Below are 20,726 nucleotides of genomic sequence, written 5' to 3'. Positions count from 1 at the left end.
AGTTATAAATAGAACAAAGAAATGATTGGATAATCGTTTGTTTTATAGAGTTTCGAAAACACCCGTTTCTTCTATATTTGTCACACATTAATTAACTTCTTTACGTATCTAAGATTAACAAATTATGTTATAGCATTAGGCATATCATAATACTACCCTTCGATTCCAAAATTAATCAATACATTAAAGGCTAATGTAATTTTACACCTTACACATACACCCATCTCTCTTTACACACTATATATCCTTTTAGTTTATTGTAATTTGTGAGATCATAACACTAAAAACCTCCATCCAATATTTTCTCAAATATGTACTCCATTTTTCCATGTATTTGTCTACATAAAAATAACATAAATCCGTACATGATTTCATGTCATTTTTTTTTATTTATCAAAAATAAACTTTTGGTTCTGAAATTAGATTTCTTTTAAAAAAAAAAACCAAATATTTACAAAGAGAGGGAAGAAAGAAGAAGAAAAAAAAAAAAAAAAAGATGATTCTAGAAAATGTAATGGAAAAAAAGAAATTAAAACCTGAACCCTAATGAAACCCTCTCTATTCACAATTCTCTTAGAAAGCTCTCAATAAAAATACATCAAACTCGGCCGAACCATCGCGACCGACTCATTATCGGCAGAACCCGAGACTGAGCGCAGCCTTGACATCGAGCCTCCAAGCAAACCCACCTCCGTCCATTCTCCAAGCATCACACGGCGCTGTCAACGAGCTCCTCTCCTTACCCCATCGGCTCCTGTACTGAACCTTAACCCTACAAGTAAACGCCGGCCACCACTCCTCCGTTCTCTCCTTCAACTCCAACCAAACCCTCACCGCATCCCCTGCCGTACCTCCCACCATCTCCCTATACGCTTCGTTCGTCCACGTCACCTTCCCTCCACCGTCGGATATAAACCCAGGACACGTGTCCCTCTCTAGATTCCTCCTCCTCTCCTCATCCGTACACCCCAACTCCTCCCCTTCTCCCCACGTGATCTCTGCCACGCTCTCCACTATCACCGACGAAGCCACCATCCTCACCGCCTGCGGCACCGCTACCGCCGACACCACCGTCTGATTCTCCTTCACTCCCCCGAAACTCAACCAAACCGGCGCGTTTCTTCCTTCTCTCTTCACACAATCAGGCATCTCCGGTAAAAGCGGTAACGTGGTAACCACCGAAGAACCCAAAACGTCATCGTTCGCAACACTCTTCTTCCTTCTGTTATTGCACCGCTTAGTTCCAGTATCCCTATTACTCCTCTTTTTCCCCCTACCGGTTCTTCCAGTACCCTCGGATTTCTCCGGAGTGGAATCAGCCGAGGCAGATCCGGAAGAAACCGCTGGCTTAGGAGCAATGGGGCGGAATCTAAGCATTATACGGTCGACTTTAGACATGTCATGTGAAGGGCCGACATATCTCGCGATGCAGCAACCACCTCTTCCGTTACCGTCCATTTATGGGAAAGCAGGGATAACAAAGGGTCGAGATAGAAAGAAAGATGGGGGAAATGGGAAAGAAGAAGAAGTGATGTGAATTTTTTGAAGTGAGGAAAAAATGGAGAAGAAAGAGCGGAGATTTATAACAAGCGGCGATTGGGACACGTAATTGTACAGAACACGTTGAAAGCATAGCTTCGAACAGCGCAGCTTGGCGATTGGGCGAGAAAACGAGAAACGTGGCGTTTTTTAAAAAACAAAAACATTTTCTATTTTCTTTTTAGTTTTGGAAATGAGTGGGGCCATGGGAAGTTGGATTGTAATTGGGCCCCAGCTATGGACCAATTAGAAATGGAGGAGTGTAGGGTACAGAAGCCGAAAGCCATCCACGTAACCCCCCCTCCTCCTATACTCTATTCTCAAGTATTCCATATTTTTTTCATCTAACTTTTTCTATAGTTTTAATTATGTTAAAAATTTAGGTGATATGTTTATAAAATGTGTACAAGTTTATTATTGTTGTTCTTATTTATTTTTCACATCAAATAAAATATTACGAAAATGATTCAATTATGATGCAATAAATGATGCGTGAATTAATGATGTTAGTTATGTTTTTCTATTTTTTATTTACTAGTAATTGCACTAACTTCTATCTTATTTAAACAAAAAAAGGTTGATTTTTATGCGGTAATTTCTTGAACAAATTTTAAATTTTGAAAAAAAAATGGAAAATTTTCAAGTTTTTCTTTCATATATATAATGTATTTGGGGTTTCCAATAAATCAAAATTATTTCTCTTCCTTTGTTTATTTGGTTGAATTTTGGGATTAATTATTTATTTTCTAATTTTAGGAAATATATTTCTCTTTTAAAATAAAGTTCAACCCTTAAATTTCTAGTTAGAGAAGATTTCTTTTTTCAAACAAATAATAACTTGATTGGAATGTGATATTTGAGATAATTCTAATTAAAAACTTTTGTGGAGTTGTTAATTGAAAATGAAAAGAAAAAAAAAACTCACTAATTTATTTAGTTATATTAACTTTAGTAGTTGAATTTCAAAATTTTATAAGCTTGATTATCATCCAACTTTGTTTTTTTTTTTCTTTTTCTTTTTTTAAGTAAGAAGGAGTTTTGAATTGAAGTGAAATTTTTGTGGTCTATATTCATTATTTTAACTAATCCAACCAATACTAACCCAATTCATCATTTTGTGCTATCCAAACGCCAAGAACTTCAAACTATCTTCTTCTACTTTTAAAATTTTAATTTATCCCACTTAAAAGCATTCCAAGTCTTTCTTATCATCATTTCACCTTCCATTTAAATTAATACCTAATATATCACAAAACCTTTCCTTATTTCTTTGCGCGTTTCCATCAACGATAGTTCACAATTAGCAAACCGCGTGAACAAAGGTAAAAGAAAAAAAAAAAGTTAAAAATATTATTTCCAAAGTAAGAGTTTGACAACCTACTACCATTTAATAGATGTCACACATGCAATTATTAAAAATAACTTTAAAAATCACTAGTTTCTTTGTGTTTCTTTGTTGTAAATTTTTTAAATAATGATATCATGCAATGATATATCGTTAAACTTTTAAATTTGAAACGAAGTAAAGTTACAAGAACCTATTCCGAGTATGGTAGCCGGTAATCATGGTTATATCCTTAAAATTTTACGCTAAAAATTCTAAAACTTCAACAATTACTATAAATTTAAGTATATAATTGCAAGTAATATCGTACTTTGGGGTGATACTTATGGTTTATTCTCATTTTTATAATGGTATTGAATGTAAAAATCTAGCGAACCAAAGAGTATTGGATATAATGCCTATGAATAGTATGAAGCAAAGGGGATTAATAATTTAGAAAGAATGAATTGATTTTTTTAGTTTTAATTATATACAACGGTGATCTCAAAAATCGAGGGGGGATGAGGTGTACATTTTGGGGAATGGAGTTTGAGGTGGTTTAACGCGTGGACCAATAAGAAACAGATAGAAACGAGGCCCGAGAGATTTGAAATTTCCATAAATAACAACTAATCAATATTCGACAACTGGACGGTCAGATCTCACTTTCACATCTTCTTTTCCTATGTTTTGATGTGATGGCTTCACATCAAATTTCATTGGTTGATGAAATAATAAAATAAATAAAATAAATGTCTTTTGTTTTATGTTTCTCTGTCCCCTTTGATTGGATCAAATAAAAAGGTCCAATTACCCAAAATACCCCTATATTATATATATGTATTTCCAATTTCAATTAATGGCCAAAAAATTGACTGAAATTGGAAAGCTTTCCTAAAATTAAAATTGAATTAATTTCTATTTTGTGATTTTATTATTCCATTTGGGAGTATATGTCAAAACAAAATTCTAATTATATAAAATGGAAAAAACTTCTGGAATAGGAAACCATATGTTCTATATTATTTGGCCACAATGTGTTGTTACATTGTACCCAAAGTACTTCTTAATAGGTTTTTCTACCAACTTTTTTATTTTATTTATGTTCAATTATTATTTTGTTTAACTTTTAGTTTTTTGTATTTTTATTAACTTTCAAGATTAGTTTTTTGTTATCGGCAGCGTTTTCCTATACGTTAGAAAAGATATCTTTCACATGTTTTATTTTTTTGCATGATCAAATCTCAAAGTAAGCTACGACCTTTTGAAATAAAACTTATTAACACATATTACTTCTCTTAAAATTTAATGTTTAAATTTTCTATCTCATCTATGTATATGGAAAATACTTTTATGATAATTAACAAAACGTTTACCTTTTACAGAAGAATGAAATAGAATAACATTGCGCTTTTAGTGTTTTTTTCTTTTATATAATGTGTGTAAATAGTTTATTTTTTTATTAATTTTTGAAAATAATCCTTTATTCTAATTATCTATCTTTCTTTTTTTTTCTCATTTTGAATATATATATATATATATATATATATATATATATATATTTAATTTTGTAGAGAAGTTAGAAAATAGAAACACAGATTCTTTAAACACTACTTTCATTAGTATTATTATAAATTATTGTAAATAACAAAAATAATGAAAAATAGTTACAAAATAACAATGTTAAGTTGTATAATATTGGTTAAATTTGTGATATAATAATGTATAGTAAATTTAGATTAAAAAAAAAGTGAAGTTGAATTAAAATTTGAAAAATCTTATAGGATAAAGTTACTAAGATTTTCCATGCTCATCCAGCTGCAAGGGGAACAAATAATATTGAACTCAATGATAATAATAATTTATTAAGAAGGGAATCCAGCTAAGATTGACCTACCCATTTTTAGTCTAGAATTTCACAATCAATATCTATTTATTTATCTACAAATTAATTAAAAATTCAAGGCCAAAAAAAAAAAAAAAAAGTAGGAACTAGTTTGGTTAAAGGGATATGATGTTCTAGAAGCTTATTTAATTTGATGGCCTAATTAAAAACAAATTATTATAAAATCTTCAAATATAAAATCATTTCTGTGTTAATAGTTAAAGCTATATTATTAATTAATTACAATCAAATCAAATTTTTTTTTGTTGGTTTGTAATAATGATTTCTATCGGAGAAGATGTGATATGGTGATGAAACTTGTTCGTTTATTGAACATAAATTTCTTTCCATTTCTTTTAACCATAGTTCTAAAAGTAACGTATTTATAGTTTTCTCGTACTTGGATTATGAATCTTTTAATAATCTTTCAATTGTTTTTTCAAAATCGTTCTCGTCTCTCCCTATATATTTTACTATAAATATCATGTTTTTTCTTTTAACTTATTGAAAATTGACTTAGAATTTTAAAATATAACTTCAATAAATAAATAAATAAATGGTTGAAGAAACTTAAAAACAAAACCCAAAAAGGTTATCTTATTAATGCCCTCTTGAGAGGTTTTTGAATTAATTTGCATTTGAGTTAGATAATGGGCAGCAATTATTGATCACTCGAAACACATCAAACAACCAATGGGATTTTGCCATGTCTAATACATCAATAATTAAGTAATGAAATTATTATTAATTGTCTCACATAAATGTTTCTTTTTATCTTTTAGATCATTGCACAATTTAATGTTAATTAACTATGGAGTTTATATCGTCTCTAATAGTGTTAAAGTGAGTTAGTTAAATTTGACATTGTTATAAACTAACTAAAACAATATCCAAAATATTTTGATATTTTAATCCAATAACATATATATATATGTAATCAATACAACAATTCGAGCTATAATTTAATAAAAAAATTTAAGGGACGTATAAATCTTTCTACCAAATTTTTACCCTACAACTATAAAATAAAGTATAATATCTCTTTTTAATAAAAATTATAATATATTTCAAAGATCGTGGTTCAATCAATTATTTCTATCGATTTCTTTCACTACAATGATTACCGAGTTAAGTTTAATTTTCGCTTCGATTTGACTTCATTTTGATAATTAATTAATTAAAAAAATTCATAATATATATAGACCAACTTAAGTTGTATGAAGTGGATTTAGAATAACTTTTGGATATATATATATATAAATATATATATATTCAAAATTAAGAGATTAAACAAATAGATATTCCAAGCCGCAAATTGGGTTCTTTGAATAATTTTAACTTTTTTGATATCTATAATAATAAAAGAGAATTTAGTTTAATGGATTCTTTTAAAAACCAAACCATTGTCAAAAGTGGGAAAAGGACACCTAGGTAAATAAAGTTTCTTATATCACAATTACAACTATAAATTAATCATTCAAGGTATAGAACACGAAGGATATGAGAATGTGCCATAAAATCCACATCAGGCTAACATATGAGTCATATGAGTCCTACGGTCGTTCTACACCTATAATAAGATCAAGACATAATATACGTTTTTAGATTCTCTCAACCAAATATCAAACTTATGATATTGGTCATGAATACGTCATGGAAAGTTCATATCTTCCGATAGAGTATACTAACTATCGAGAGTTATAAGTATCTCCCGACGGCGTCCCTTTCATGACCGCTAGGATATTGTCTTCCAATAGATGTTAATTCCTCAATTCATCGTTAGGAATTAAATTTTCAATGCCCTTTTGGGCATTTTTAGATGGTTTTGCACGTTGAAAATGTACATCTTTTTGTGGTATGGGATTTGTAAACAATTTACACATTAATAAATATTTCAACTCCAACCGTTATATCTTAGGATTATGGAACTCCAACCGTTATATCTTAGGACTATTCTACCACCATTGAGATTTAAACACTCGATAATAAAATAAATCAATAATTAATAATTAAATAGAGACTTAGCTGTGTTTAATTAATAATTATGATAGCACTAAAGCCACAATAAATAAAATAGGGGGGGAGATTTGTCAAATTTGAAATAAAATTTTTTGAGTGCTTTTCTTTTTGTGGAAGGGGTGACATAATTATAAAAAGGTGATAAGATACCCAACTTAATTAGAAAGTGATAAAGGCTTCCCTAACTTTACCCTTAAATCAATGTCACACCATCTTTTCATAGTACTTCAAAAAGAAAATTAATTTTTCTTTATTACCACAAAAAATGCTCTTTTGGAACCTCAAATTGTTGTACGTAAAAAGCATTTAAAAAATTAATGGTTTTATACTTTTTTTTTCATATATTAAATTAAATCAACAAAAGTTGGAACTAAAAAGTTTATTTAATTGCTATATATATAATAATAATAATAATAATAATACAAATATTAATTTATATTCTCTATTCATGGTATGCACAAAGATAAATGCAATTCGAGATGTACACCAAAAATTCTTTCTTAAATAATTTAAAAACTTTCTTTTTCTAATTTTAAATCGTTCGAGTACAAGTTTAAAAAATTGAGAATTGTTTTATTTATTTTTATTTTAAGATGACTATTAACTTGGATGAATTTATTTTTATGTTAGATTTGATTTCGATAAAAGACTATCACATGACTATTACGTCAAATGTTTGTACGTTCAACGAGACTCTAAAAAAGTATATCTCTACCTTAAACTATGTTATCTTAATTTCAAAATTGTTGTTATTTCATGACCTACGACCTCTCTATCCGTAGCATCTAGAAAATACATGTTCTTTACTTGAACTTAGTCGTTACGTTGTACATCGATCTCAATTAGTTATTCAATATAATATTCTTACCGACTAAATAAAGAAATCGTAGCATCTTCAATAAAATATATCACAAACTCTATTGCTTTATTTTTCTTTATTAATCACACCCAACTAAAAAACTAAAGTCACTTTAATTGACAAACACCAACCAAATGTTTAAAGAATCTTTTAAGCATTTTACCTATTTGTAGGTTTTGAAAGAACCACTCATAAAAATCGTAGTAATCAAACTATTTTTTTAATATATACTCCAACACTTATTATTATTATTATTATTAAATAAGTACTAGGAAATGAGCACTAAAAAGAAGCTACTTTGGATTTTAAATAATAATATGATTGTCAAACAACAAAATTTAATATATATATATTAATTATAACAAGCATGAAAGCAAAGCCTTTAACTTTGTAATATATATATAAAATAAAAGAATCTTAAACAGAATGGCTAAGAATAATGCCAGATTAGGCCAAAAGTGGCATACCATTATAAGCAAAGTGCCCACTAAACCATATTAATTAATAATTAAACCCTAGATTAAAATACTCGTTATTATTATTATTAGTATATAGTAGTATTAGTAGTTGTAGTATTTATTGAGAAAAAAGAATGCAAAGGAGACGACCCATAGAACAGGATTCACCATGCATTGCATGATGTTGAAGTACGGCTTGTCGGAACATCCCACGTGATAATCGCAACATGGACCAATCAATGCTCGCCACGTACCGAAAGAGAAATATCCGTTCGTTTTTACTAAGATTGCAAAACAAGTTTGTCTCTCAATAATTTGATCTCCACTAACAAGATATGGGTCTTTGCCACGTGTCCCACGTTTTAAGGGTACTCTATTTCTATGTCCTAATTAATTTGTGATATTTTTTCTCTCAAATTTATGGATTTTTACCTTTACAGAGAAATCTAAAAGAAAATGCTTTTTTATTATTCTTACTTTCCAATATAATAATTGTGAATGGTAAATTTGGTAAAATATGATAAATTACTTGCATGTATCAGACTCGTTTGGAGCAAATATTATTCAGAGCTCCAATAATCATAAACATTATTTCAAAACTTTTAATTTGCTATTTGATATTCAACATTTTTTATTCTTTATTATAATGGTTGACTATTTTCTTATTAAATTAAAATAGTTTATTCACGAAACACATACTATTATAATTCAAATTAGAATAATCTATCTCTCAATCACAAATTATTCTAATTAGATTATAATAATGTAAGACTATAATAACTCATTCATCGTCTCAAACACTCCTTAGTATTTAAGTTTTGAATTTTATTGTAATTTAATCACTAAATTTGAACCTTGTAAAATATTTTAGGTCTTAGATTTGAGTTTTCATTCAATTTTATATGTTTTAGGATAAATATCCGCTTCCTTCTTTTCTAAAAAAAAATAAAACTAATTAAGTTTAATAGCTATTAAAAATTAAATTTAAACATTAGTTTAATTTTATAATTATATTAAATTAATTAATAGATAACGACGTTAATGAATTAGATATTTAATTGAAAAATGAGACTAAAATGGTAAAGATCAAAATTAAAACGAAACTCAAATGATCTTAAGATTAAATATAAATATATACTAAATATGTTACATTAATCCAACGCCCTGAATTTAGGACCTATCATTGTCGGTTCATTCACACCTCCTATACCACATCTTAAAAGAATTAAAAGTTAGTACCTATACCAACAAGGTGCACTTTCCTTTTCGGTGGCTCGATCATAGGAACTCCAAAGTTAAGAATGGTTAGCTTAGAACAATTTTATGTTAGGCGATTTTCACCCTAATAAGCCTTTAAGACGAACTTTCACTCTAACATGCCTTTAAACAAATAAGAATGATATTATTAGGTTGCAGGAAAACGTTGGAGATTCGAATTCCAAATCTTATGGATCTTTAGGGTTACAACTAATTATTAAATAAATAGAAACAAAATGGTATAAACCGGTGATAAAATATTCTTATTATTAATAAAATAATTTAAAAAAAGAAAGAAAGAAAAAAGGTAGGGAGTAGAAAATTTGAATCCAATGAATGGGGTTTTGGTGTAAATTAGGTTTATGTCTGAAGGTGTAAGTCATAAAAGAGAGACCATTGGCATTAGGAATAATAATGAAAGAATATGAGAGAGAAAGCCTCTCTTTGGAAGCTGCCCTTTCCCTCTCTACTTTATTTCATATATTCATTTACTTTCAATATATTCTTCTATAATTATTTTAAATTTGACAAATTTAGTAAAAGAAAATATTTGTAAATATAACAATAATATTTAAGTATCATTATTGTTTATATATTATCCCTACTTGACAACTAACAACACATTCTCTTCTTTCTTAGTTTAGTTAGTTATTTCAAAAGTTGTGTTCTAAATTTATTTAATAAAGCATATAGGAAAAAAGATTTGTCTTTAATTTTGCAATTTGGGATAAGGAAAAGGGAAGATGTTATGTATATTTTTGTGTGTATATATATATTCTATATATAATTGATTTTGAAATTATGATGATGGATAAACTCAATTTAAAAGTAATGAAATGTCCATATACTAATCATGAAACCTACTTTTATTTTATAAGTAGGTGTCTTAGTAAGCATGTGCTGTCAAAAGAATCTATAAAGAAAATGCTATAGTTTATTTTATTTATTTATTTTGCTACATACATGTTTTAATTCCTAATATTGACATATATTCTTTTCAATTTAATATTTATTATTTCAAAAGTTTTAATTTATTATGTTACCATTTTTCAATTTAATTCGTAGATAGATTAGAATCAGACTAATCCTATGATTTTTTTACTATATTAGGGGTTGGAGGACAAAAATGGTCACTGGAATTGATCGGTAGAGTTAGTCATCATAGTTGGATGTCATTAATTGGTGGTTAATGAAGTTGACTATTGAATGTGGTCAAAGAATTTGGTAGTCGTGGCTGATGATGGTTGTCACCTAAAAAAAATATTGTCGGTAGTTTTGTCGAAGTTGGTTGCCAGAGGGTGGTGGTAGTCGACGATAACCGTGACGAAATAAGTGAGGTAGTTGATTAATAGCAATGTTTCATAATTTTATGCATTATACAAATTAGAGAGAGATTTTCATAATTTTGTTCTCCCTCTATCCTGTTAACGTAATTAACTTACACACTATTAGTGAATTACGTATTTCTATGTTAACTCTCTTCACATTTTCTTTTGTATTTCTTACTTGTTGACTCGATAATCATTTACATATGAATTTTACTTCATCAAATCAAAATTTATACCCTAATAATAAATTTGAAATTGAATATATATAATCTATGTAATAAAAGAAAAAGACTTTCTTCAACGGGGAGAGTTCAAACCTTTAATCACATCAATTAAAAGATTCATATAGTATACTTAATTAATTATTAAAAGTGCAACTCTAAAATATAGAAAGAAAAAATATAGAAAAAATGAAAAAGAAAAATAATCTCATATTAATTTAATCAAGAGGGCAAAAATAATAAAATTTTTAAGGTCATGTTGGACTCAAAATTAAACTACAAAGATAATAATAATAAAATAAAAATTATCCATTTTATTACTTAATGTTCTTTTTTTTTTTTTTTTTTTTTGTATATTATCTTATTGGGTAAGAAAATTTAGCTTTGGATTTGGGAAAAGCAAACCAATGTCTGCTTAATAATGAGAGTGAAGCCAACCCTACTCTAAAAATAGTTACTCACTACTCTTAATTCTTAAACTTTAATTTAAACCAAATCTTATCAATAACATCTTTCCCACTAATTTAATCAATAAACCTTAATTACAAACCTTGTTTCTCTTCGGCCTTTTCCTTGATTTGATCTAATATCCTTTTAACTTTCAACGTTTCTTATTTTTAATCTTAGATTTCATTTTTTTCTAAAAAATAATTAGGTTTATCTTAGATTACATTTTTCTTCAGTGTATCTCACCAGTCTATCCAATCATAATTTAAGAAAGAGATGTACGGGTGGATATACTTAAATATTCTTTTTCATTATCGGATTTCCAAAATTAGCTTTGTTGGTTTTTTGTCTTTATTTATTTTCTACCAAGTTGCCATTTTGTGGAACTTCTCGATCAACATTTACAATGCTTATATAATAGTTTTTAAATAAATTACCATGAGATCTAAAATCAACATAGCTTAATAATACTTGACCAGTACTAAACAGATAGGATAATACCTGTCAAATAGTCTCGAGCATAACTCTTTGAGATAGAAAGTTCAAATATTTCGTAGTTCATTTATTGTGCTAAAAAAACTAATATATTAGTTTAAGATTTCTTTAACTTTATTTTAGAAAGGAAAATTATTTTGCTTTCTAAGATATATATATATATAATAATTCGCAAAAGAAATTAAATATAAAATAAAACAAAAAGAAAGTGGCCATTAAAGAGATCAACCTTAAGTTGTGATACACATTCATGGGCTCTTTTGGCTCCTACAGAAATTGATATTGCGATGTAATGTAGCTCAAGGATTCATGTTAATATTGAACGTTTTGAGTGTTTGTTTTAATGTGTTTCAATAATTTTCAATTCAACCCTCTTTTTCATCATCAATTTCACGATCTGCTATATCTCATTTCTTTCCTCCAAACAACCTCTTTAATCTCATGCTTGACTAAAAACACTTATAATCTTGTGGAAGAAGAGAAATTAGAGATCAGCTACACTGAGGACTTCTGGTATAAGACTAAGATTAAAATATCAGTCCCAACTTTATTCTACACTTACAAATTGTAAACAATAGTTAATCTCTAAAGTCTAAATCAATCTAAAAATGTTAAAATGGAAGGACTAAAATAAAACCACAACATAGCTGGTTCAATAAAGAGGGTGCAATAAACTAGCAACGAAGATAATAAAAGGCAAGGAGGGAGGTAAAGGCTTTTGAGATTAGAGATCAGGATTTTAATTTGCAGTTGGAATTGGTGGGGTTGGAGGTTATGAAAAATCTTCGTTTGAGGACAGAAACGGGGCGGTGTAGAAGTTCGAACTTTGATCCTCCATGGAAGTGGACTCGAAGACAATAAAAAGAATGTCTATTCAAAATCGATATTTATAATGTATCATACATAAAAAATTCTCGACATCCATTCATTTTCATAGGAGCGTTTCATATAGAATCAAACAAACTTCTTTAAATTAACTAAAACAATAACTGTTTAGCCATGCTTATTCATTTGGTGACCATTTAATTTTTAGAGATTAATGAACCTAAGCTACTCAAACTATATGTACATTTTCATGGAAACATTAATTTCTTACAGCTTACTAGAACCATGAGATAGAGCATGTTTGGCAAGCTCTCTCCTCAGAATCTTACCTGCAGGCGATTTAGGGATTGCGTCGATAAAAGAGACTCGTCGAATTTTCTTGTATGGCGCAACCTACAAGATGAAAATGGTCCAGTTTTAGAATGTAGGTAAAGACTCGAGAGAAATAGCGGACTATTTGGAAGTTTCTTGAGAGATGAAGCATTGCCTGTTTTGCAATGAAATCAATAACTTGAGCCTCAGAGATATTACTTCCGGGCTTTCTAACAACATAAGCCATAGGAATCTCTCCAGCTTCTTCATCAGGATAGCTGCTCAACAACAGAAATAAAAACATCATCTAGAAAATTTGGTCTAAAAAATTTCATTCGCCACAAGTTTCAACTGTTTACTACTAAGCAAGATAGAAAGATGCATACGGTATCACGGCAGCGTCAATGATTTCGGAGTTGGATTGAAGCAAATGTTCCAATTCTGCTGGTGGGACCTGGAATTTGTTCCAAACAGAAAAGGATTTCTGATTACTAAAGAGGGAGGGACTAAGAGACTGTTTGGATTGACTTTCTAAGTGTTTAAAATAGAAATAGTAATGAAAGGGGACGTTCCTAATCGTATTTTTGAGAAATCTGCAATTGCTCAGAGTAAAGATGTCACCTGATAAGCCTTGTACTTGATCAATTCTTTTAATCTATCAACAATGTAGAGGAATCCATCTGAATCAAAATAGCAAAGATCGCCAGTTTTTAGCCATCCATCTGGATCCAAGGTTTCAGTAGTTGCCTTGTCATCTCCAACGTAACCTGCATCAAACAACACTCAATGAGCTGTTTATCGAACCCCTGATCTGTTTGGTTGATAATGTAGTGCATTAATCACTTGAATTATACTCGAGTTAACAAATAGAACGAGAATAAAATCCAAGATCATGATAGTTACAAATCTAGTATGCATATATAACTAATATAACACGCCTCCTTCACCACTTCATTAGCCATTCGGTAGTCACAAGTTCAAATGGACACAATGTGGTTTTGTGAATCCTATTAGATAAATATGCAGTTTAATTTCAAAACCAGTTAGCAATATTGAGATCTTTCTATCTTTTCAATGAAGAATCTTCAACAAGAGTGAACCCAAGTCCAAATATATTGAGTGTTTCAAAGCATTGAATATGATGAAGTAGAACAGAACATTGCTCACCCTTCATGATCGTTGGACCTCGCAGCCAAAGCTCTCCTTTGTGGTTAGGAAGTAAGGCTTCTCCAGATGCAGGATCCACTATCTTGGCTTCCATACTTCCAGATAAGCGACCTACTGATTTCGTGTTGCTAATTTCCTCGGGCTCCATAGTTCTCGCTGCACCTGCTGTACTCTCTGTCAAGCCGTATCCCTACTCAAGAAAACACCACAATGTCAAGCCATATTGAATTAACCATAATTTTACTAAAAAATTAATTCTCATCCATGTATAGATAGATATATAGCTTGAATGAAAATGGTTATAATGCTTTCACCAGCATCAAATAACAATTAATTACAAACTCAATGAAAAACTTTAAGATTTAGGACTAAATTTGGGCCCTTTCAAAGAAGATAAAAATGTAATTTAGCCCAAAGTGAGAAGAAAAATGTTAGCTCTTGAGTTGTAATAGTTCATAATGAATCTAGAAAGAATCTTTAAAACTTGGAATTTAAAAAATCAATTCTTCCTAAAGTCATATCAAACTTCCTCTTATAACAAGCTATATACCAAATTCAAATAAATCTTAAACTGGAGCTCAACCTTCGATAAATATTAGTATAGTACCATCTTAAACCCTAAATTTTACTAAAGATTTTCTAGTACAAGAGAACATGAAAGATGGTCAGTTTAATGAAATCAAAAGTTTAAAGTTCTAAAGTTTTGCAATAATCTTTATGCATCTATGGTCAAAACAATAATATTATTTAGATTCCGAATAATTGAGTTAGTCTTGAAAAGTCAGTAATACCCCTAAAAATTAAATATTGAGGAAAAGAAGTAGAAAATATTTGTAACAAACCTGGGCAATTTCAACGCTGGGCAATTTCTGATGGAATTTATCGATCACTTCTTTCCCAAGCGGAGCGCCGCCGCATCCCAAAATTTGAAGAGAACTCAGATCATATTTCGCCACCAGATCTGATTTCGCCATCGCCACCACCAGCGGCGGCGAAACTGGAATGTAGATAACCCTGAACTTCTCTACTGCTCTTAGCATCCCTTCGAATTCGAATCTCTCCATTAAAACCAACGTTTCTCCCCGTGAAATCGCTCGAACCAACATTACGAATCCGAAAACATGAAATAAAGGCAACAAACACAGAGCAACTGGATGCGGTTTCATTTCTCCTTCGTGGATCTCCGATTGAAAAGCAGTTGGCCCTGAGTTCACCGCGATAAGGTTCCGATGACTCAGTAGCACGCCTTTCACTCGTCCTGTAGTACCTGATGAGTAAAGAATCGCCGCCGAGTCGGATTGATCGATTTTGATGTCGGTGAGACCATCGGATCCGTTGGTTTCGGTCAACATAGAGAGGAAATGAGGCGAATCGATGATAACGGTGCCGAATCGAAGCGTAGGGAGCTTGGAGGCGGTTGAGGATGTAGCGAAGGCAATGACCGGTTTACTGAGTTGAATCTGATGAGAAATTTCTGAAACGGAACTGGTTGGATTAGCCGGAGAGAGAACGACGCCGAGAGATAACAGAGCGAAATACAACACAGGGATTTGGAGAGAAGTGGGTGCGAGGATAAACGCGACATGGCCATTGCATAGGGAGGTTAAAGATTTGAGATTTGAGGCAAGGTTTCGAATTTGACGGAGGAAAATGGCGTAGGACAAATGGAGGCCGGAATTGGAATCGATGAGAAGGGTGGAATTTGGAGGGAGAGGAGATGATTGAAGGAGAGAAAAGGCGTGTTGGGTGACGGAGAGAGGCTGAGATAATGGTGGAAGTGAGAGCGGTGGTCGAAGGCTGTGGAAAATCTTCGTCAGAGGACAGAAACCGCTTCGAAGATCAATGGAATGGGGGGCGGCGTTGAAGTTAGAGTTCCGAGCTGCCATGGAAGTGAACTCGAAGAAAGTGATGCTGACTGATTCAGATTATTTTATAATTTATTAGAAAAATGTTTGGTACTAATTAACGCAAACTTTTCTTTTTATATGTAATTTTTAGATATTAACTAACGGTTTTACTTGAAGAAAAAAAAATATATTTTTTGATTATGGAATGATGAATGGACTCCTAATTCACTTTTTGTAAGTGCTTATTAATTAAATTAGAAGATTTATAATTAATTAAGGTGTTGTTGAATTAACTGATTTTTTTTATTTAAATTAAGGTTATAAGTAGTTCTCCACCTTTACATTCTTTTTTATTTTATTTTTTTATTTTTTAAAATTAAAAATTATTATTTTACACCATCAAAATGCCAAAAGTACGATAATAATTCACTAAAACTCATTTATGAATTAGAATAATAAAATAAGAGAAAATTACAAAACAGTTTCCAAGCTATTTTAAAAACTTCCCAAGTTTGAAAGTTGCCTTATTTGGAAAATTGTCCACCATCAAACTGACTTGTTTTAGTTTTAACATTTCTTTTAAATTTATAATTTCATGACTCAACTTTAGACTTTGTGATGTCATTTAAAAATAATATAAATATTTTGTGGAAAAAACATGAAAAAGTTAGAAAAAGGTGGTCATTTGATTGATTAGAGTTTTGTCGATCTAAGATACGACTAAAATGTATAACTCGAAACTAAAAGGCGTGTGAAGTTTGATTTTGTATCCTACCTTTATTACTTTAAACTAAAAAGTTTTCTTTTTGATAAGTATTTCTTTCTCATCAACTTTATCTTTTAAAATCGAAAAGTTTTGATACTTGATAGTAAGAATTCCAAAGGAGTTTTAGAGTTAAAATTTATTAAAAACTCAATATTTTGTATTAAAAACAAAGCATTCAGCCAACAAAATCTGACTTATAATAACTTTTTCAAGCTTTTAATTCATGAAATGAAAACATTGACCCACTGGCCTCTATTATTAAACTACTTTTCCAAATAATCAAAGAAGCAATTTTGGCATCTTCTAACAAATAATAAGAAAGTTAGATTTTTGACATTTGAGTTATCGAGAAATGAAAAGGAGAAGTCGGTATGTCGAACTTGAATTATCACGAGCTTAGCTCATTCCATATTTCATACAAAAATAGCTTTTCGTAAATTAATTAATATGAAATCAGTAACATGCGCTGACTTTGACTATTTAATTTAATATTTATTACAATATAGTTGTTTGATTTATCAAAAATTAATTATTGTAAAAAAAAGAAAAGAAAAGAAAAGAAAAGATTAATTATTTTAAAAAAAAGAAAAGAAAAGAAAAGAAAAGAATCAGAGTTTCATTGAATAGATATGAAAAGAAAAGTAAAAAATAAAATTAATAGTAAAATGCTTCTGACGTAGCCAATAAAGAATGAGGGATTGAAATTAAGAATGTACAATTCCATTTCCATTTCTCTTTATTATAGCCTGCTAGAGCCTTGAGAGAGAGCATGTTTAACAAGCTCCCTCCTAAGAATCTTCCCTGCAGGCGACTTCGGGACAGCGTTCACAAAAAACACTCGTCGGATTTTTTTGTACGGTGCAACCTATAAGCAGATTAGAATAATTTAGTTTTCAAGTTCGGTTTGAAATGACTTTCTAGGTGTTTGAAAAAATTCAACTTACCTGTTTTGCAATAAAATCCATGACTTGAGTCTCGTTGATATTGCTTCCGGGTTGTCTAACCACATAAGCTACAGGAATTTGTCCTGCTTCTTCATCAGGATAGCTACTTGACAGGAGTGAAAATAATATTAGAAAAAAGTAAAAAGTATATATGTGTTGGAGTTGTTCTAAAATGGTTAAAAGCATAGCTTAACGTTTCTCTATTCATTCAAAATCAATTTAATTATACTATCAAATAGAAGAGAGCAAGGAATGCATACGGAATGACAGCAGCGTCAAGGATTTCGGGGTGGGATTGAAGCAAATGTTCCAATTCAGCAGGTGGGACCTGGAATTTGTTTCAAAGGATTTCCAATTACTAAAGAGACACTAGGGCAACAATAATAACTTATGCCATTTATGGTCTTATCTTGTCAAAAACTGAGAGTAAATAAGTCACCTGATAAGCCTTGTACTTGATCAATTCTTTTAATCTATCAACAATGTAGAGAAATCCATCAGAATCAAAGTAACAGAGGTCACCAGTCTTTAGCCATCCCTCAGGATGCAAGGTTTCAGCAGTTGCCCTTTCATCTCCGACATAACCTGCATCAAACACCATTTGATATGTTCATCAGACAATAAACAATATCATGATTAATGCCTTTTAGCAAACAGCCTATTCTCAAATAGAGCTCTCTAATGAAGAGAGGAATGGGGATAAATTCAGTATTATACAATTAACATGTCTCCTTCATCACAGCATATGTGACACTCAGTTTCATCCAAACTCAGCTTCTTAAGTGGGTGGGGGCCGTGGGGCTAATGGGAATTGTTTTCAAAAATCAACCTACATGTTTGTTTGAAATTTGTCTAATGTAAAAACTATGGTAAGAAAACTAGAAGGAAACTAGCAGAAATGTCAAGCACAAAAAACAAAAAGCGAAATCGTTATCAAATCAGGCCTATATTAATTTGGTGAAAGTTCAGCACGGACAGATGGCGTGATGCATGAATTTATACATATACAATGATTTTTTTTTTCTTATAGTAATATAATACTTCACTTGCTAGATTTCATCCTCATAATGAAGTACAGAAGAAAACACATATAGAAGAGAATATTGCAAACCTTTCATGATTCCTGGACCTCGTATCCAAAGCTCTCCTTTGTGGCCAGGAGGTAAAGCTTCTCCAGATGAAGGATCAACTATTTTGGCTTCCATATTTTCCGATAGGCGACCGACGGAACTTGCTTTACTGCATTCTTCAGGCCCGACAGTTCTTGATGCTGCTCCTGCACTCTCTGTCAACCCATATCCCTATTCAACAGAACAAAACCATGCATCATTCTTTGTTATCATTTTACTTGTTTTTAACTTAAAATAGATCTAAATCCTTCCTTTACTATCTTATAACCATCCCAAGATATTGAATTGATTAGAATTGTGTTAGAATAATATAATATTAACTTCGTCTTTTTAACTATCAATTTCATCTTTTGGGTCGGTGACTTAAAAGAGGTATTAAAAAACATAGTCTTATCCATCGGCTTAAGTTTTTGGACCAATCAGTCATTTAAGAAATTGCATACTTGAACATTGCTGTGAAGTTACAAAATTTGGTTAAAACTTTGCCTATCTGAACTCATTTGTGAGAATTTCATAAGCTTTAGAAGTATACTCATAGCAAAACTCACGGAATCAGAACATGCAAGTGGAAAAGTTTGAATTGATAATTTGGTATAGAGTTACAAAATAGAGAGCAGATTACAAACTAGGAATTGACAGAATGTTATGTTCATCGCATTCATATGGTAAGAAAAAGCAAAGAACATTGTACGAATCACTAAGAAGGGAAAGTGTCTGTTACTAACCTGAATAATTTCTACGTTGGGGAACTTTACATGGAATTTATCGATGACTTCTTTACCAAGAGGAGCGCCGCCGCATCCCAAAATTTGAAGAGAACTGAGATCATACTTCTCTGCTAGCTCCGATTTGGCCATGGCCAAAACCAGCGGCGGAGAGACCGGAATGTATGTAACCCTATACTTCTCCACAGCTCTTAACATCTTTTCGAAATCGAACTTACGCATCAAAACCAATGTATTGCCCTCTGAAATCGATCGAAACAACATAAAGAACCCGAAAACATGAAACAGAGGTAACAGACTAAGAGCAACGGGATGTGGCTCAATCTCTCCATCGACGGGCGTTTTATCTAATACTTGAACCCCAGTGATCGCCGTTATGAGGTTCCGGTGAGAGAGTAAAACGCCTTTCACTCGCCCGGTAGTCCCTGAAGAATACAAAATCGCCGCAGAATCGTTTTGATTGATTTTGAGATCGAAAATTCCATCGTTCACTCCCTCCGATCGATTACTTTCATTCATCAAAGAAAGAAACTCCGGCGAATCTATCAATACAGTGCCAAGTGGAAGCCTCGGGATCTTAGACGCCGTTGAGGAAATAGCGAATGCAATGACCGGTTTACAGAGACTAACCTGGTGAGCAATCTCCGATTCGGAACTGATAGGATTAGCCGGAGAGACAACAACACCAAGAGATAATAAAGCGAAATACAACTCAGGGATTTGCAGAGAAGTGGGTGAAAGAATAAACGCCACTTGACCATTAGAGAAGGAATAAAGAGCTTTAAGGTTAGAGGTGAGGTTTCGAATTTGACGGAGGAAAAGAGCGTAAGAGACACTGACGCCAGAGTCGGAGTCGATGAGAGCAGCAGTGTTGGGCGGAGGAGGAGATGATCGGAGAACAGAAAGCGCATGCCCAGCAACGGTAAGTGGCTGAGATAACGGCGGAAGCGATAACGGTGGTCGGAGACTCTTGTAAATCTTGGTTTGAGAACAGAAACCGCTCCGAGAATCAACAGAATGGGTAGCCATTAAAGCGAAATTCTGATTTCCGAAGAAAAAATATGAATGAATTTCGTGGCTGAAGAAAGTCCAAGTACGCAAAATTTTATAGCCACGACGTAGAGGAAATCCGTGCAATACAAGGATTATGCATAAAACATCGTCTTAATTAATAATTA

General features: G+C 31.4%; 3 protein-coding genes across 3 annotated transcripts; all 3 read right to left on the bottom strand.

Annotated features, from left to right (window-relative positions):
* Positions 1-484: 484 nt before the first annotated feature.
* On the bottom strand, positions 485-1,951 carry LOC103484250 (uncharacterized). Its single transcript, XM_008441229.3, has one exon. The coding sequence runs from the start codon at positions 1,456-1,458 to the stop codon at positions 631-633; it is 828 nt and encodes a 275-aa protein (XP_008439451.1). The 5' UTR covers positions 1,459-1,951; the 3' UTR covers positions 485-630.
* A 10,736-nt stretch (positions 1,952-12,687) lies between these two features.
* Positions 12,688-16,438, bottom strand: LOC103489008 (4-coumarate--CoA ligase-like 9). Its single transcript, XM_017044111.2, has 6 exons — positions 14,979-16,438; positions 14,137-14,326; positions 13,591-13,736; positions 13,356-13,423; positions 13,145-13,247; positions 12,688-13,050 (listed from the first exon to the last, which is right to left on the bottom strand). Exons 1-6 carry the CDS (start codon positions 16,020-16,022, stop codon positions 12,925-12,927), a joined length of 1,677 nt encoding a protein of 558 aa, XP_016899600.2. The 5' UTR covers positions 16,023-16,438; the 3' UTR covers positions 12,688-12,924.
* Positions 16,439-17,344: 906 nt separating this feature from the next.
* LOC107990308 (4-coumarate--CoA ligase-like 9) lies at positions 17,345-20,713 on the bottom strand. Its single transcript, XM_017044113.2, has 6 exons — positions 19,549-20,713; positions 18,805-18,994; positions 18,133-18,278; positions 17,954-18,021; positions 17,694-17,796; positions 17,345-17,614 (listed from the first exon to the last, which is right to left on the bottom strand). Exons 1-6 carry the CDS (start codon positions 20,575-20,577, stop codon positions 17,489-17,491), a joined length of 1,662 nt encoding a protein of 553 aa, XP_016899602.2. The 5' UTR covers positions 20,578-20,713; the 3' UTR covers positions 17,345-17,488.
* Between the last annotated feature and the right edge of the window lie 13 nt (positions 20,714-20,726).

The sequence above is a fragment of the Cucumis melo genome, chromosome 12 (assembly GCF_025177605.1).
Source record: "Cucumis melo cultivar AY chromosome 12, USDA_Cmelo_AY_1.0, whole genome shotgun sequence".
NCBI lineage: Eukaryota > Viridiplantae > Streptophyta > Magnoliopsida > Cucurbitales > Cucurbitaceae > Cucumis > Cucumis melo.
Note: the sequence above shows the minus strand (reverse complement) of the source record. Positions and strands in the feature narration are given on the sequence as shown.

Excerpts from the sequence above, each read along its gene's own strand:
- LOC107990308 (XM_017044113.2), bottom strand. The coding sequence starts at position 20,577 with ATGGCTACCCATTCTGTTGATTCTCGGAGCGGTTTCTGTTCTCAAACC. Across the intron at positions 18,995-19,548 it reads CCAACGTAGAAATTATTCAG|GGATATGGGTTGACAGAGAG; the intron begins GTTAGTAACAGA and ends TCTGTTGAATAG. Across the intron at positions 17,615-17,693 it reads TGGATTTTATTGCAAAACAG|GTTGCACCGTACAAAAAAAT; the intron begins GTAAGTTGAATT and ends ATCTGCTTATAG.
- LOC103489008 (XM_017044111.2), bottom strand. The coding sequence starts at position 16,022 with ATGGCAGCTCGGAACTCTAACTTCAACGCCGCCCCCCATTCCATTGAT. Across the intron at positions 13,737-14,136 it reads AGGTCCAACGATCATGAAGG|GTTACGTTGGAGATGACAAG; the intron begins GTGAGCAATGTT and ends TGTTTGATGCAG. Across the intron at positions 13,424-13,590 it reads TCAAGTACAAGGCTTATCAG|GTCCCACCAGCAGAATTGGA; the intron begins GTGACATCTTTA and ends AACAAATTCCAG.
- LOC103484250 (XM_008441229.3), bottom strand. The coding sequence starts at position 1,458 with ATGGACGGTAACGGAAGAGGTGGTTGCTGCATCGCGAGATATGTCGGC.